General features: G+C 44.1%; 1 protein-coding gene across 3 annotated transcripts; it reads right to left on the minus strand.

The window, feature by feature from the left end:
* Window positions 1-38: 38 nt before the first annotated feature.
* BID (BH3 interacting domain death agonist) lies at window positions 39-16,273 on the minus strand. Of its 3 annotated transcripts, none has more exons than XM_035127155.2 (6): window positions 16,151-16,273; window positions 6,075-6,137; window positions 4,972-5,158; window positions 2,826-2,974; window positions 1,084-1,291; window positions 39-199 (listed from the first exon to the last, which is right to left on the minus strand). In XM_035127155.2, exons 2-6 carry the CDS (start codon window positions 6,081-6,083, stop codon window positions 105-107), a joined length of 648 nt encoding a protein of 215 aa, XP_034983046.1. In that variant the 5' UTR covers window positions 6,084-6,137; window positions 16,151-16,273; the 3' UTR covers window positions 39-104. The 3 variants fall into 3 exon arrangements, with proteins under 3 accessions (XP_034983046.1, XP_034983047.1, XP_060135991.1); XM_035127156.2 differs by having other exon boundaries at window positions 1,079-1,291; window positions 16,151-16,272; XM_060280008.1 differs by lacking the exon at window positions 39-199 and having other exon boundaries at window positions 211-1,291.
* Window positions 16,274-16,836: the final 563 nt, after the last annotated feature.

Consider the following 16,836-nt stretch of genomic DNA (forward strand, 5'->3'; position numbering starts at 1 on the left):
GAGCTGGACCAAGTATTTCAAGTAGAAAAAAGTCATTCATACTTTAAAGCAAAGTAAGCAGCACAATGGAACTAATTACTATTGGTAAAAATCGCAAGCAAAGCTTAAAACAGTTCCTTATAACTGTTTCCTGGTGTTGTTGTTTTTTTAAAAAAAAGATTTCTTAAAGGTAGACATGTTGTGTTCCCTTCATTCACCTCTAGAAGAGAAAGAAAAGAGGGAGTTATGTTCAGCCGTCCGCTACAGTTATATTCAATGGTCCACATATTTAGGTATTTCCCAAACAAGTGAACGCCAAAAGGCTTTTTCTTTCATACATGCCCTGCATGTATGCACAGTAATAAATAAAATAATAATAATAAATTATTAATTATTATTATTTATACCCCACCCATCTGGCTGGGTTTCCCCAGCCCATCCCTTTAGGGTCCAACTGAAGGCAGGATCACAAGTCAGAATACAGATTGCCAATGTGGCATCTGTGGACACACATGTGCCTGCAGCAGCCTTCCCTGACTCCTCCCTGCTGCAACTGAAATTTTGCAGTTGATGAAACCAGCTTCAGGGGTCTCTTTGTGTGTTGCTAACAATGATTTCTCTGGTTTGCAAGCCCCCCAAATTTGGTGAACTTGGAGTTAGGCTAACACACCAAACAGAGTAAAAAATGCTTGATTCCCTCATCCTAATAGAGGAAGTGTAAGGAACGTCAGGCCCTTGGGATTTCCCCCAGTCCATTTCCCCTGTGGGCCCCACTGTGCACCCTCAAGTCCCTCTGTCTGGCTGGAATGTGTCACTTGAACTGTAGTGACTACCTCTTGCATGCAAGGATGCAAGACGGGGAGACTGTATAAGTCATGCCCCACTGTTTTGTCTCTGGCCACAACCAGCACCACTTGCCCATGGGCCCCAGTTGTGCATCCTATTCACACATGAAGGGACCCAACAAACTCCATTCCTACAACATTTCACACGGCCTGAATAACCACTCCTTTGTCCCCTAGCTTCCAAAGTTGGGCTGAATTATTCACTGGGCATGGAGATAATTAAATAGCAACACCTAGATTTTATTTTATATCACCTCACGTTCCAAGTTGTTCACATAATCACGGAGGTTCTGGTTGATGTAGTTCACAGTTGTGCTGAACACTTGTTGTAGAAGAGATGGCACAGTGTTTGCTACTTTTTTGGCTAAAACCATAGCTACCACTAGCATGGCTCTCTCCTGCTCCATTTCCAAAGGGATCCTTCGCACAACTTCCTTCACTACTTGAGACAGGTGATTGGTTATTGCCTAAAAAGAGAGAGAGGGGGAAATGTACCTCTTTGAAATGCTGCCCTTCTGTTCCTCTTTACTCCAATCCCTCAGAAATAAAACCTATTTTCTCTTCCCCCTTGTCCCCACACACCGCAAGGCATTTGGCGGATCTTTGTTTTGCTCCTTTGCTGTTTACAATAGTTCCAAACATCAAAGATCAGTGTAACAATCATTAACATCCACCGACGACAGATTATTTTTTTAAAAAAACAACCATTTCTAAATTATACATGGTTTCAGTTATGTACGAATTTCAAAATTCAGCAATCCAATAATTTTTCAATAGCAAAGTAACTCCTCAAAGAAGACCAAATACTTTTAGATTATAATCTGCAGGTGTCAACTGTTTATAGGCCTTCACCACCGAAGCTTGAATAACATTAAGTTGCATTCTATTATAATCATGCACTGGCCACCCACTTAAATGCATTTATAGCCATATTTCTGGTGAGTAACCTAATGCAAAATGGAAATACACCTATATATATAAAAGCAACCTCCCCACCCCCACCCTGGCCAAATGAACCAAAACACTTGGGGCAATTTTGCTTTGCTCGCTCCACACCTCCAACATCTGCTCTTAAGCAGGCACTCCTTTGCTTAGCTGACAAGTAATTCCTTTTAAAACAATTCTCACCAATAGATGAAAAAAACAACAGCTGTATCTCTTCCATGTTTTTAATTTTTTAAAAAACATGCTCCCACAATAAAAGTACTATTACAGACATAAAATCAAGATTATCCTCCAGTGAAAAATGATGTTCCGATTGCAAGGCTATGCTTGCTTCATCACACGTGAGGAGGCTGCTTTTATGGGAAGACCCTCGACATAAGTAATGGCAGTCTGGTGACATAGCTCAGTTGGCAGAGCATGAGACTTAATCTCAGGGACGTAGGTTCAAGGCCCATGTTGGATAAAAAGATTCCTGCTTTGCAGGGAGTTGGGCTAGATGATCCTCATGGTCCCTTCCAACTCTATAATTCTATGATTCTACCTTCTAGGCAGAGGGACTTTTTAAAAATCACTCCAAGGGAAGCAGTGGGAGCAAGCCTTGGACTCACCTGCTTCGTGGAACACTGTTGTGCCCCAATGCCAATTTTGCAGCTAAGTTAGCTGCAAGAATACAAATCTAGCCTGTTGCTGGTGGACAGAAATTTCAGCTATAGAAATGAAGCTGAATGCCTTGTTGTCCTCTGTCCAAGAAGAAGACATATCCCTGCATTCCTGAAGTAGAAATTCCTGCCTTTTAGCTCATGAGATTGTAAGAGAATCCACAGCAAAACATGCCTGAACTCTCTCTCCCAACTCCAATTTTATGTTCCTCAGTCCCAACAATAAAGCTGAAGTAATTATTATAAATCCCATTCACCAAGTCACCTCTGCAAGAGAAGCATGGACTTTGCAAGGGTTCCCAGAAAAACCACACAGCAGTTATTTGGATCCAGGATTTCACTTATCATGGTAGATGAAACTCTGAAGTAAGCCCTAGATTTCATTCCTCTCAATCACCTCTTTGGACATGTTCTCCGCCATAAACTGCCTCACAAGGTTCTGTACGAATGATGGGTCAATCTCGGCAGCCAGCTGATCTCCGATTTCAGCCAGCTGAGCTCCGATAATCCGGAAAATTTCCTCTTCTTCTAAATTTGGATATATGACTGAAAAAAGATTAAACAGAATGGAATTATCTGATCACTCTTCCTCTCTGAACTTCCAGGGCCTACTGAAGGCTTTTTAAAATTTCAGCAGGCATTTTAACTGATGTTTCATTTTTCATTTTTTAGTGAAAACTGGTTGTTATTTTTTGTATTGCACCTTTGGGGGGGAAAATCACTGAAAGACTAAGTGATATATAAATTGTCCCTTATCCAAATAAATAAGGGGCATATCCACACCACATAGGTAAAGCACCACCCAACACACATTTAAAGCAGGGCTTCCCCTAAGAATCCTGAGAACCGTAGTTTCCCACTCACAAGGCCCTTTACAAACTGCTGTTCCCTAGATTCTTTGGGGGAAGTCATGTGCATTAAAAATGCACTGGATGTGACACATGGCATGGCTCTGCCCAAGGTTGAAGTTAGGTTTCAAACAGACAGCTGAGGAGGACAGCACAGAGGATTTGCTACAAGGGTCCACCATAGCATGGTGGTTAGAACACTGAATTTATGGCCAGGGTTCAAATCCCTGCCACAAAGCTTGCTAGGAAACCTTAGGGCAGCCACTGCCTCTCAGCCTAATCTACATCACAGGGTGTAACGGACTGGGCTGGCTTGCGACAGAAACCCCAGAGTGGAAAGTGTTAAACCCAACCTCCTTGTTGAGTGACGCATTCCATTCCTGAGGGGCAGGACTGCCACAAGTTTAAAAGGAATGGGGAGCAGTTATTTCAGTTGATAGAGTTGAGAGGGGTTTTGGGAGCAGGAGCGTGTGGGTAGGAGTAGGAGATACAGTCGTACCTCGGGTTAGGAACACCTCGGGTTACGAACAACCTGGGTTATGAACTTCACAAACCCGGAAGTATTTTCACCGCGTGTGTGTGCGCAGAACCGCGGTTCGGGCCCTTTTCAGGTTACGAATTTTTCGGGTTACGAACTGCGACCTGGAACGGATCGCGTTCGTAATCCGAGGTACCACTGTATTAGAGTGTTTTTGGAGAAGTTTACTAGACCTATATTATTCAGCCAATGTTATATGTAACTAAGAAAATGAACTAAGATCTTATACGCATGAAACCATTACGCATTTTACATGTCCTCTAGTTTAATAAAGCTTTCTTAAATGTTATATTAAAAGCGGATGTGCCTAGTTATTCCAGCTACGTATCCTAACTCAAAAGGGTGGTGACTGTAGAGAGGTGGTTAGACTCAACCTGAGGAGCAGGAAAATAGTTTAAATCCTCAAGGTCAAGCCCAGGGAAGACAAGTGCTAGGAAGAAGGTGCCACAAAATAGCAACAGGCTGCTAAGGTGAACCTTAGGTAAAAAGGGAATCCTGACTGTGAGCACAAGGTGGTTCCTGATACACTTGCCGGGAGTTAAAAGGGATACCGAGCCACGCTATTGGGAGAACTGGAACTGCACTTCGATTCCTAGCAGACCCCAAACATAAACAGGCAGTTTATTTGGGCGCAAGAAGGATAGGGGGGTTGTTTGTGAAATAACCAGTTTCCTTCAACACTCTGCTAGTGGTATAGAAAGGGAGGCACATCGCATTGGCGGGATCCGCACATATTAGGTGGGATCATCTCAAGTTTAGTGACAACGCCAGGACGATCGTCGTATTAATTGGTGACAACGTCCTGGGTGGGATCGTTGTACAGGGCTACTGAGAGGATTATGTGTGCAAGGGGTGGGGGCTCTGAGCTGCTTGCAGAAAAGCCAGGATAATAATGTATGTTTACATTTTGCACGTGTGCTTTTAAATGGCCTTAATTGTTTGCAGAGCTATTTTTAATAGTTTTATTTATTTAAATGTTCTTAAAATAGTTATATTTATTGCATAGTTGTAGTTCTGTCTGTTTTAATTCATGCTGTCAGCTGCCTTGGGTCCTGCACTGAGGGAAAAGCCAGGGTATCAAACCAACCAACCAACCAACCAACCAACCAACCAACCAACCAACCAACCTCCTTGCTTGCTCAAGATAAAATACCTACTGGCCTCAGGTTGCCCAAATCTGTTGCCATCTGTCTGAAGCTCCCCATCATCGTCCTGCTCTGAAACCAACTGGTTTTTCAAAGCACGAAGCTCTGAAGCAAAAGCACAGTTGGAAGACTTCTCCAGGAAGGAGTAGAGGAGAATCTTGGTTAGCTGTGCCTCCTGAAAGGGGCTATTATAATCACCCTATAATGTGGGGGGGGGGGGAGAGAGAAACAGAACAGGTATTATTTATGATAAACAAGCATGCAGCCAACTTCATTTAATGCTTTTTAAAAAAAATAAAAATAATAGCAGTTCCTAGTGCATGAAATCCTTTATCATCTTGATCCAGGGGTTATGCATATTTATAATCTTACCCTGTGAAACGAGAATATCAGTTTATATTTAAATACAAAAAGGGGAAGTTTGCAGCTCTTAAGATACTGTACTAAAAATAGCAGGCACTGTCAAACTCTCCAGAGTGAGAGCCAAGTATGGTTTCTAGTGTCCCGGGGCAGTTATTTTATAACTGTTGTGCATTTCTTTTTCAACTCTGCCCTTGTCTTCGAATCACCACCACACCATTGCTAATAAGGCGATCTTGGCATCTTTTAATTCACACTTGATGTCTGCAAAATGAGATTAAGGACCAGCTTGACTGAGCCTTGTGCCAGCATTAGCTTTCGTGGGCGACAGTGGAAGCTTATGCCAGTTTTTTAAGGTGCCACAAGCCTCTTTGCTGCTTTTTGTTGCAACAGACTAACATGGCTACTCTTCTGGAAATGGTCCCTTAGTTGTGCATGCACAATCAAAGCCAGCTATCAGAACTGAATTCTCAAGTGATTCTGAGCTAGAGCTACCTTAAAAGAGCAGTGTTTTCCATAAGAAAACGCGTATCTAAATGTATGGGTTCTGTGTTTGTGCACTGCAGCATTTTGTAAACTTTGAGAACTCGGAGTGTAAACTTTGAGAACTCAGGGGTGAGAGAGAGCTGAAAACTTTTAGGAGGAGTGGGGGAGGGGGCTTCTAGAAAAGGTGACTCAAAAATAACTTTACTTGGACAAACAACTCAACATTTCTTCAGACGATACAATTATTTGAAAATATTTTTTGATCCAACCTGGTCCATCGTTGATGCTGAAGCCAGGTTACTCGTAATCTTCGGAAATCACAGGGCTTCTACCTGCAAAAGAAGAATTGCATGTGATTTCTTTCCATCTCTTGGTTAATTCTCTCTGCAGCTCAAGCTTGCCAGTATATGCCCAGCAATTACCATCTGAAGATCATAGAGGCCTCCTTGACAGCTATTTCACACCAGAATTTTATATCTTTCTGCAGGGTGGGGTAAAGGGCAGAACTTCTCAAGATGTTTTATTTGCATATACTGCTGCTGGTGTTTTTGTTGATGATGAATTTCCACACTGGATTATTGCACTTTCTTCTTTTACCATCCCACAATGTCTGCCTGCACACTCCGCTGCAAATCTTGCTGCTCTTTGCCTAAACAGTTAAAGCACAATTACAGGTGAAACTCGGAAAATTAGAATATCGTCGAAAAGTGCATTTATTTCAATAATGCAACTTATTCTTTTTTATTTTAATTTTAATTTTTACAAATGCTTTCTTTAGGAAATTCCACAGTAATAAAACAACAAAAATAAACATTGCTATTACATTTCATTAATTACATTCCATTTATAATTGACCCGCTTAATGACAAATAATTACAATTACAACAAATCAAGGCTTGACATATCTTGCTTTGCATGTCATGCATCTATTTCATATATTGGTTTCACCTTTTAAGTTGCATTACTGAAATAAATGCACTTTTCGACGATATTCTAATTTTCCGAGTTTCACCTGTAAGCCTAGCTCAAACAAGGAGAATGAAAGCAGAGTACAAAGGAAGCGGGGACACTGAACGATAAACCCCAAAGGGGAAACCTCAAAGGAATAGGAAATCACTAAGACAGACCAAATTGTTTTAACTTGGCAATAAAAACCACAGGAAATAAGTATCGGTCTGCAGCTCAGGCTCCAATTATCCACTAACCACTGGCAATGTATTCTTATTATTATAACCAGTTTATGACCTGCCTGCCCAACACCCCAAGTCCCAGCGTGGGTTGAAACAACTAAAGCACCATGCTAAATACAGTTTAAAGCCACTTACAATCACAGAAGGTGGGTCCAAAAAGCATACATCTCAGGTGTCAAAAGCCAAGGAGAGAGGTGTGTCACTTATTACCTACTGCAAGCAGCCAGTGGCTGCCCTGATGCACAACTATCAGCCATGGTGGCCGGGCTCGATGGGAGCTGGAGAACAACATCACCTGGAGGGCTACAGCCTCTCCACACCTGCCTTAAGTAAAGCAAGCTGCAGTATTGTTTCTAAGGTATGGCTGCCACACAATCTATGTGACTGTTTGATACATGCTTTTAATATACTATAAATCCCTTTGGGGTGCTCCATGGGAAGTAATTATAAATGAATTATTACTCCTACTACAAGTTCCCAGTCCAAAACCCAGGCTGCATATATTGTTGTTGTTGTTGTTGTTTAGTCGTATCCGACTCTTCGTGACCCCATGGACCAGAGCACGCCAGGAACTCCTGTCTTCCACTGCCTCCCGCAGTTTGGTCAGACTCATGTTGGTGGCTTCGAGAACACTGTCCAACCATCTCATCCTCTGTCGTCCCCTTCTCCTTGTGTCCTCCATCTTTCCCAACATCAGGGTCTTTTCCAAGGATTCTTCTCTTCTCATGAGGTGGCCAAAGTATTGGAGCCTCAGCTTCACGATCTGTCCTCCCAGTGAGCACTCAGGGCTGATTTCCTTCAGAATGGATCAGTTTGATCTTCTTGCAGACCATGGGACTCTCAAGAGTCTCCTCCAGCACCATAATTCAAAAGCATCAATTCTTTGGCGATCGGCCTTCTTTGTGGTCCAGCTCTCACTTCCATACATCACCACTGGGGAAACCATAGCTTTAACTATACGGACCTTTGTCGGCAAGGTGATGTCTCTGCTTTTTAAGATGCCGTCTAGGTTTGTCATTGCTTTTCTCCCAAGAAGCAGGCGTCTTTTAATTTCGTGACTGCTGTCACCATCTGCAGTGATCATGGAACCCAAGAAAGTAAAATCTCTCACTGCCTCCATTTCTTCCCCTTCTATTTGCCAGGAGGTGATGGGACCAGTGGCCATGATCTTAGTTTTTTTGATGTTGAGCTTTAGATCATATTTTGCGCTCTCGTCTTTCACCCTCATTAAAAGGTTCTTTAATTCCTCCTCACTTTCTGCCATCAACGTTGTGTCACCAGCATATCTTAATTCCAGCCTTTCGCATGATGAATTCTGCATATAAGTTAAATAAGCAGGGAGACAATATACAGCCTTGTCGTACTCCTTTCCTAATTTTGAACCAGTTATTCCGTATCCAGTTCTAACTGTAGCTTCTTGTCCCACATAGAGATTTCTCAGGAGACAGATGAGGTGATCAGGCACTCCCATTTCTATTATATATTGCATATATTAATCTGTGGCAATATTGTAGATTCTATGCTTCACACAGCCTGCAGTGAACTTTAAATGAAGCATATTAAAAAATGTCCAGTAGCACCTTAGAGACCAACTAAGTTTGTATTGGGTATAAGCTTTCATGTGCATATATCTGAAGAAGTGTGCATGCACATGAAAGCTTGTACCAAGAACAAACTTAGTTGGCCTCTAAGGTGCTACTGGACATTTTTTATATATTTTGACTGCGTCACACCAACACGCCTACCTACCTGAATTTAAACGAAGCTTTAAAGTTCAAAGCTTTGGTAAATCTTTTTTCTTTCTTTTTCTTTTTGCGTGTGGGGGCAATCACAAAACGTATTATGTTGTACAAAAATTAGGAGCAATCCTATACTGAATGCAATGTGTGCAGAGAAAATGTTGCTCAAGTATGAGAAAAAAGCTTAATTGGTTAAATGGAGATAAGAGAACCTATGTAACCGAACTATAAAATAATTGCAATGTTTACTGGTGCCACCTAGGGGTTGCTACCAAGCTTCCAATACAAAACAGTGCAGACATTTGTCAGAACTGGGAAAGTGAAATAGCTTTAGTTGCAAAGGTTGCAAAATACACCAATGGTATTTAATGCATAGATTGGGCAAGGGGATACCACCCCCCAGCTTTTTTGTGGGGGGAGAGAAGCCACAATCAACAGTCAGAAATCAAATTTATATAAGGCTCCACTAAAGGAAAAATGCCAAAGAAATTGAAATTTCAAAATGCAAGGGAAGGTAAATGCCTTTGCATTACTGATTCATTCATCCCACACTTTTGACTACACTTTTCCATCACTTTCCTAACCACAAAAAGTCACTTCCTTTTTTAAAAGTAGACCTGTTGCACTAGGGTGACTACTTTACCTGCTGAAACCTCGGGAAAGAACTCAACACTGTTTTTAGAGAAATGTTCCATCAGCACAAGCATTTCAGCCTGTCAGATGGAATAATTCCAGGGGGTGGGCCAGAAGAGAGGGGAGAAGTCCCACTATGCAAGCAGAAATCGGGGGGGGGGGGGCTTCTGCTGATGGGACACATTAGGTGAATCTCACCCTAAACTTTCTGGTATGCGCATGAATCGCCAAGTAAAGATATAAAGGGTGTCAATCATATAAGGACAACAGTCATCATAATATCATCGTCACAGCCATGAAAAAACACATGTTCAAGTCAACAACCTAACAAAATGACTCATGTTGCAAAGGTCATATTTATTAAGGAAGTAAGTGGCTGTCAGCATCAAATTCTCAGCTCCCAAGTTCCAGGAAACACAAAACATTGTACTTCTGGAAGCAGGAATGAATGACAGTAGTTCTCTAGGTGGACTTTTTGGTCAAGTTGAAAAGCAGAATACTGGCTGGCATCTATTAATATTGGATGTGCTCCCTTTTAATTTTTTTGCTTTGTGGGCAATTATTTACACTGATTGCTTGCTCACCTCAAACTCCAATAGTAAGAATGAGGTCTTTGGTGATAATACCCCTTAATTCCTTTAGTTGGGTATGATTCTTTTATTTTATTTTTAGCATTTCTCATTGTCTGTTCAGGTTTCCAGCTGCTAAGTGTCTGGGATGTAGGTTTGACAAGAGCCCTCTTTATTCCTGTTGCTTGTGGGAGTTATCTTGTACCTCTAGCAGAGTTTGAAATTTTCCATGTGCCAGGCTCATTTTTCACCCTTGCGACCCAGTGAAGCTAGGCGCCAGAATGGCACCTGACGTCTCCACCACCTGGAGGTGCGTGACTGAGGATCCTTTGATCTTGCCTGTTTTCACACGCTAACATCACATCCTGTAGAATTCCGTCAGTGATATTTTATCTGCACAATCAGGAATCCAAGAGTTGCTCCTAAATGGCAACTAAACATTCCATTTTAGTGACTGTAACCCTGGTTTAAGGACCCACCTGGGTCCTTATATCTGAGTTTCTAACACTGACTCTAGATTTAGGGGGCTTGCAGTGTTGTTTTCATTTATGATTACATTCACAGTGTCTACTCACAGGCTCACCAGCACAGAGTTAACTGCTCACAGGAAAGAGACCTACCGTGTTTCCCCTTTTTTAAGACACCGTCTTATAACTTTTTTCCCTCAAAAAAACACACAGTGGCTTATTTTCAGGGGGTGTCTTTTTTTTTTTAAAAAAGTGCTGGTACAACTGGGACCCACTGGCTCAGGATGCTCGGTGCTCTCTTCTGCACATTGCTGGGCGCGTTGTTGGCGCTGCCAGTTCCGAGCGCCTGCAGGGTGGGGTGGGGGTGGCAGTGCTTTAAACCCCCAACCCTGTAGAAAGCAATGGAAGTTATGGACCGTAACAATCCTTAAGAGGCGCAGGTCTTAAAAAACCCCTGGTATCACCCTTGAAGCACAGCCTTCCAAAGTCAGGGGGGAAGAGGTCTGTTTAGACAAAGGAAAGGATCGGGGTGATTCTGTGCCCTGGGACCCACAGAACTACTTTAAAAATCCCAACCTGGGGTGGGGGGTCAAATAGTGAAGCCCCATAGCCCTGTAGCAACAGAAGGCACATTCTGAAGCACCCGAGCTGTTCGGTTCCATAAAAAATCCAGGAATTGTAAAATTAACAACAATAATGGGGGGGGGCACTCTATCCAAAGAGTTAAGAAGGAATGGGAAAGTGTTGAGTTATATATGGAAAAATATGGAAAGGAAAGTTAGTTAAAGATAAAAAATAAATAATTATCGCAAGGGGAAAAATAACATCATAAAGGGTAATAATATTAAATATAAAATAGACAACACAACAGAAAAAGCAAGTATATGACTAAATGAGATCGCACAGGAGTGAGGGAAGTGGGGAGAGAGGGAGGGGGGTAAGGAATGGAAGGAGACAATGGTTGGAGGAGGGTATAGGGGGATGAATTAAAGGAAAATTAAGACTGAGAAGCGCATGGTTTTTGTTTTTTAAAGATGCAAAGGCTTGCAATCAGCCAAAGTATAGAGCCCAACTTCCAAGAGACTGCGATCTACTTGCGGATTTATAAACTGGAGGTGATCTACCCCCGTTTTATTGGTGTTCAGGTCAGAGTTGTTTTTAGAGAGAGGAAATATCCCATTTTTGAGGTTAAAGTAAAAGTTCCTGACCTTTTTTTTATAATGAGGAAATGCTGCTAAAACTCTGTTCTTCATTCCACGAAGGGGAGAGGGGGCGGGGCCGGGTGCTCAAAGACAAAAGAAATGGAAAAGGAGATAGCGATCAACTCCAGCCTCGCATTCATGCAGCCGTCGGGAGAGGCAGGGGCTGCAGCCGAGTGCTGCTTCACAAACAAACGGGGGAAAGTGCTTAGAACCCAGAGAATCCAGCTGAAAAACACGAAGCAGCAACAGCAATTGCACACACACCATCCCAAGCCAGCACAGTAACCAAGTCCCAAAAGCAAGAAAGGACTCAGCAAACACTGCTGCGGCCGGCGTTGCTGCTGCTGACTCGGGGAGCTCAGTGATCTCTTCCGCACAGCGCCTATCACTATGGCTTATTTTCGGGGTACGGTTTATATTTCTCAAATGCTTAGAAATGCTGCTATGGCTTATTTTATGACTACGCCTTAAAAAGGGGGAAACACGGTACTCATGTGGACCATTGAGTGAAGCCTACCAAATGCGGGGAAGTGTTTGCGCAGTAGACAGACAGCCTGAGCAGCTCACGTGCTGCCAACTTGCAAAACTTTTTTTTTTCCCCTCAGGTAGTTTAATTGCCAGTTGCACACCTAAAGATATAAAGCAGCCAAAAGCACCCCATTCATAGGTGGTGGTGAGGAAACAGATAAGAGCTATAGCAAGTAGATGCTGAAAAAGTCTCACTGTTCCAAATGTAACAGAGACCAATCTTATCCAAACCCACAGGAGACTCCAGATATTCAGAGGGTAACAGGAGCACACACATGTGGGCAAACACTTCACAAAAGCACAATGTTCCTATGGGTTATGGCCTCTATTCTCACACCCTGGCTCCAGAAGAAGCTTCTTGCAAGATATACCTGCCTCCAATCACAGTGGGAAAAGGGAAATATAACTGAGGCTTCTTAATTTACTCAATGGGTCACTGGCCAAAAAGATTATTATTAATAAAAAGAATAATATTCCAAAGTTGAAGATAGACCCAAATTCACTTTGGAAAAGGAGGCCATTTCCTCCAAACATGAGCAAATGTGAGGAGGTTCTGCTGCAGGGGTGATCTCGATTTTCCTCACCTTTGCTCTTGTAATGAAACATACAGTCTCCAAATCCAACACAACAGCTCCCTCTCTAGTGCATCAGGTGTGCTGTCCACATTGGGTGTTTTTTTATTTCAAGTGCCTTATGTGCATGTTTGTTTCATGCTTTGAAAATTTTTGGGGGTGGGGTGGGGTGTAGAGGAAGAAAATGTGACTTTGTGACTAGGTAATACAAAGGCCAGGCTATCAAAGTTGTAAAGCTTGATTTGGAGAAAATGCTCAGTGTCACCTCCCTCCAGCTGTGTCCCACTTTATCCTAAGGTAAAGTTGAGTCAATTGTTGCATTCAGGAATGTGATTGTGATGTAATGTCTCACCCCATTCCACTCTTGATGATACAAGGTGGTCTTGCACCACTAGGAATCTGGAGCAGGTGGGAACAGAAAATGAGAGGATGCGTGTGTAGGAAGACACACAGTGCATCCAATATTCAAGTTCTTCCTACACACATACACACACATTGCCAGCCACAATAAAAATATTTAAAGTTATATAAACAAAACCTGATTTCTCGCTTCTTGTTGTTTGGTCACACTGGACTTCTGAATCACTGCACCAGGAATTGAGAACCTGTGGCCCTCCAGATGTTTTATTTTATTTATTTCAACAATTAGATACTGCTTAGTAAGTAAATTGGGACCCAGGTGGCGCTGTGGTTAAACCACTGAGCCTAGGGCTTGCTGATCAGAAGGTCAGCGGTTCGAATCCCTGTGACGGGGTGAGCTCCCGTTGCTTGGTCCCAGCTCCTGCCAACCTAGCAGTTCGAAAGCACGTCAAAATGCAAGTAGATAAATAGGAACCGCTACAGCGGGAAGGTAAACGGCGTTTCCATGTGCTGCTCTGGTTTGCCAGAAGCGGCTTAGTCATGCTGGCCACATGACCTGGAAGCTATACGCCGGCTCCCTCGGCCAATAATGCGAGATGAGCGCGCAACCCCAGAGTCGGTCACGACTGGACCTAATGGTCAAGGGTCCCTTTACCTTTACCTTTAGTAAGTAAATTAAAACAGTGATTTCCTGGACTCCAAATCCCATCAGCCCCAGCAAACATGCCCAAAGATCAGGGATGATGTAAGCTACAGTTCAATATCTAAAGGAAGAGAAATTGGAGATCTGCCAGGGCTTTGGCAGGGTGCCAGTTAACTCTTTCCCTAGGCTGATGTACTTACCTATATTGCTAGTACAATTGAGAAAAGAAAGGAGAGAGAACAACTGGAGCGACATGGGATTTTCTGGACTAATGGATTAACATTTGGCAAAGAAAGAAGAAAAATTATGGACAAATAATTACTACACGCAGTAGGATATAAGATATAAATCTTCATTTGTGGACTAATTATTGAATGTGTTAATATGAATAGAAGTTATAAACGTTGCAGCTGCTGAATGGATTATAATTATGATTGGAATGCAACTGGATTAAGTAAGACTTTGGAAGCAGAATTTTTTTAAAAAATAAACCTGTAATTCTAGCATGTGGGTAGGCCACCAAAATTATACAATTGGATATTTGATTTGGTATTGTGATTTGATATAGATATAAAGGTAAAGGGGCCCCTGACCATCAGGTCCAGTCGTGTCCGACTCTGGGGTTGTGGCGCTCATATCGCTCTATACGCCGAGGGAGCCAGCGTTTGTTCGCAGACAGCTTCCGGGTCATGTGGCCAGCATGACAAAGCTGCTTCTGGCGAACCAGAGCAGCGCACGGAAGCGCCGTTTACCTTCCCGCCGGAGCGGTCCCTATTTCTCTACTTGCACTTTGATGTGCTTTCGAACTGCTAGGTGGGCAGGAGCTGGGACCGAGCAACGGGAGCTCACCCCGTTGCAGGGATTCGAACCGCCGACCTTCTGATCAGCAAGCCCTAGACTCTGTGGTTTAACCCACAGCGCCACCTGGGTTGCTGATATAGATATAATGAGGTGTATTTTGGATTTTTGTATTTGAAAACTAATAAAAATTATTGTAAAAAAATACAGTTCAATGATGTCTAGAGCTGGGGTTCCCATGGGCACCAAAAAGACATCAGACACCCCTGATAGCACTTCCCATGACCCCCTGCGACTCCCAATTTTATATATAAATACATATTAAAGGGGGAGGTTGTATTTATTTTGAGGCTGAGCAAATGCTTTTACTTGTTTTGGGAGAGTTCTGAGCATTGGCAGCTTATGCGTATTTTTTTCATGCTCAAGTCCGTTTCTTAGATTTCCAAATGTGCTTTTGGGCTAGAAAGATTGGGGACCCCAGATCTACAGGACCTGCAGTACATCCTCCTGTCTGCATCTGGCAAATGCAGCCAGGGCACCACAGCCATACAGGATTCTCCCTATGGACCCAACCAAGGAAAGTAAACAAGTCGCGGCAGCTGCTGTTTCTGCATCTCCTCGCTGCTCACTTTCCTGCTCCATCCATGCTTGCAGGGAGAGGGGTACTGGCAGGAGGGAGCCTTGCCCCGTGAAGGGAGCCCCCAAAGCCCAAGGTCCTGGCTGAACATGCCGCTGTGGGCATCTCTCTAACAGCCAACTCCGGCTTTGTCCAAAAAGAGGCCTCTTGTTCCCCCAGCTCGGCCTGCCCAGTCAAGGAGCCGACAAGGCGCCCCGAGGCCTGCCCTACCCCTGACCACCATCACAACCACGGTTATTTCCGGACACCCCCAGTGGGGAAATCTTTGGGCAGCGTCTGCCTGGGCCGTGCGCGTGTCCTGCAAATACCTCCAAATTGGGGGGGGGGGGAGAAAAACCGCGCAACAAAATACTAGGCGGCAAACCCAGAAAGAGCAACCGCACCCACCCAATGCTAAAAACAGAATAATAAACGGAATTAATCGGCTGCCCTCTGCCTTTTCATGGCACTTCGAGGAGTCTCCCTCAAAAGCGCACACACAAAAACCAACAAAAGCCCTCAGGAAGGAATGCTTTAAGAAAACGGCGCGTTACCTTCGGCAATACTTTCCAAGCGTATCTGCAGGCTAATATTCTTGCCATGGCTATTGAAAACGAATAACAACATTTGGAACAACTACAGTATATGCTACTGCCACAGAATTAGGAGGCGTGACATGGGAGGGGGGGTGCGCACACAGAGAGAGGGAAGAGCCACGAGGAAGCGCATCCAGAACATCAAGCAAGCGGGTCTCGCCTATGGCTGAACCAGTGAAGGAAGCGCGGGGAGAAGGAGGATTCCATTCAGTGCCTTCTCAACATTCCCAAACATTTTTGACTCTCTTTTTAGGCCGGAGATCTTTCGGCGGGGGGGGGGTGGTGGGTGAGGGAGGAGGCGCTGCTAACCGGCCACCAGCAAAGCGCCCCCCCCATTGCGACCACACCCTCGCGCGCGCGTCGGGGAAAGAGAGGCTCTCCAAAGTGGGGCGCGGGAGAGGCTGGAAACCCCGGTTCTCCGAAGAGACTCACCATGCAAAGCGGCTCTGCCCAGCTCAGGTCCCGAAGCCCCGCCGCCTGCTTGCTTGCTTGCTTGCTTTCCTTTTTCGTCCCCTCCGCTCAGAGCAGCGGATTCGCTACAGCGAGACTGACTTCACTTCCTCCTCGCGCCGCTTTTCGTGGTGCGCTCCTCCCCTCCAAATCCCGCTTTTTAAAGCGACACGGGCCCTTTTCGCGAGCTCGCCAAGTTGCCCACGAGTTGTACCTTGGTCTCGGGAGGAAATGCTGGGAGCGGGGCGGCGACGGGGATTACACATTTCTGATTCAGCGACATCCAGCCAAGGCGCTGCTATGCTCTTCTGAGAACAAGCTTTCCAAGAAGCGATTTGCCCGTCACGTCCCGTCCATTGCGCCGGGTTGTTCGGGCTTTGGCGCGCTTCAAGGCAGCCTTCTGGTCGCGGGAGCTTTGAACTTCTGTGCCAAGCTTTAAATGCCTGCTGAAAACTTTCCTGCTCCGCCAGGCCTCTGCAGTCAATTAAGAATCCGTCCTTCCACAGTGCTTAACTGATGTCTGCTCATAGCTGCCAAGTTTTCACTTTTCTCGCGAGGAAGCCTATTCAGCATAAGGGAAAATCCCTGTAAAAAAGGGATAACTTGGCAGCTATGTGTCTGCTCTTAACTTCCTTACGGTTTTTATGTTTTATTGTTGTAAACTGCCT

The sequence above is a fragment of the Zootoca vivipara genome, chromosome 10 (assembly GCF_963506605.1).
Source record: "Zootoca vivipara chromosome 10, rZooViv1.1, whole genome shotgun sequence".
Taxonomy (NCBI): domain Eukaryota; kingdom Metazoa; phylum Chordata; class Lepidosauria; order Squamata; family Lacertidae; genus Zootoca; species Zootoca vivipara.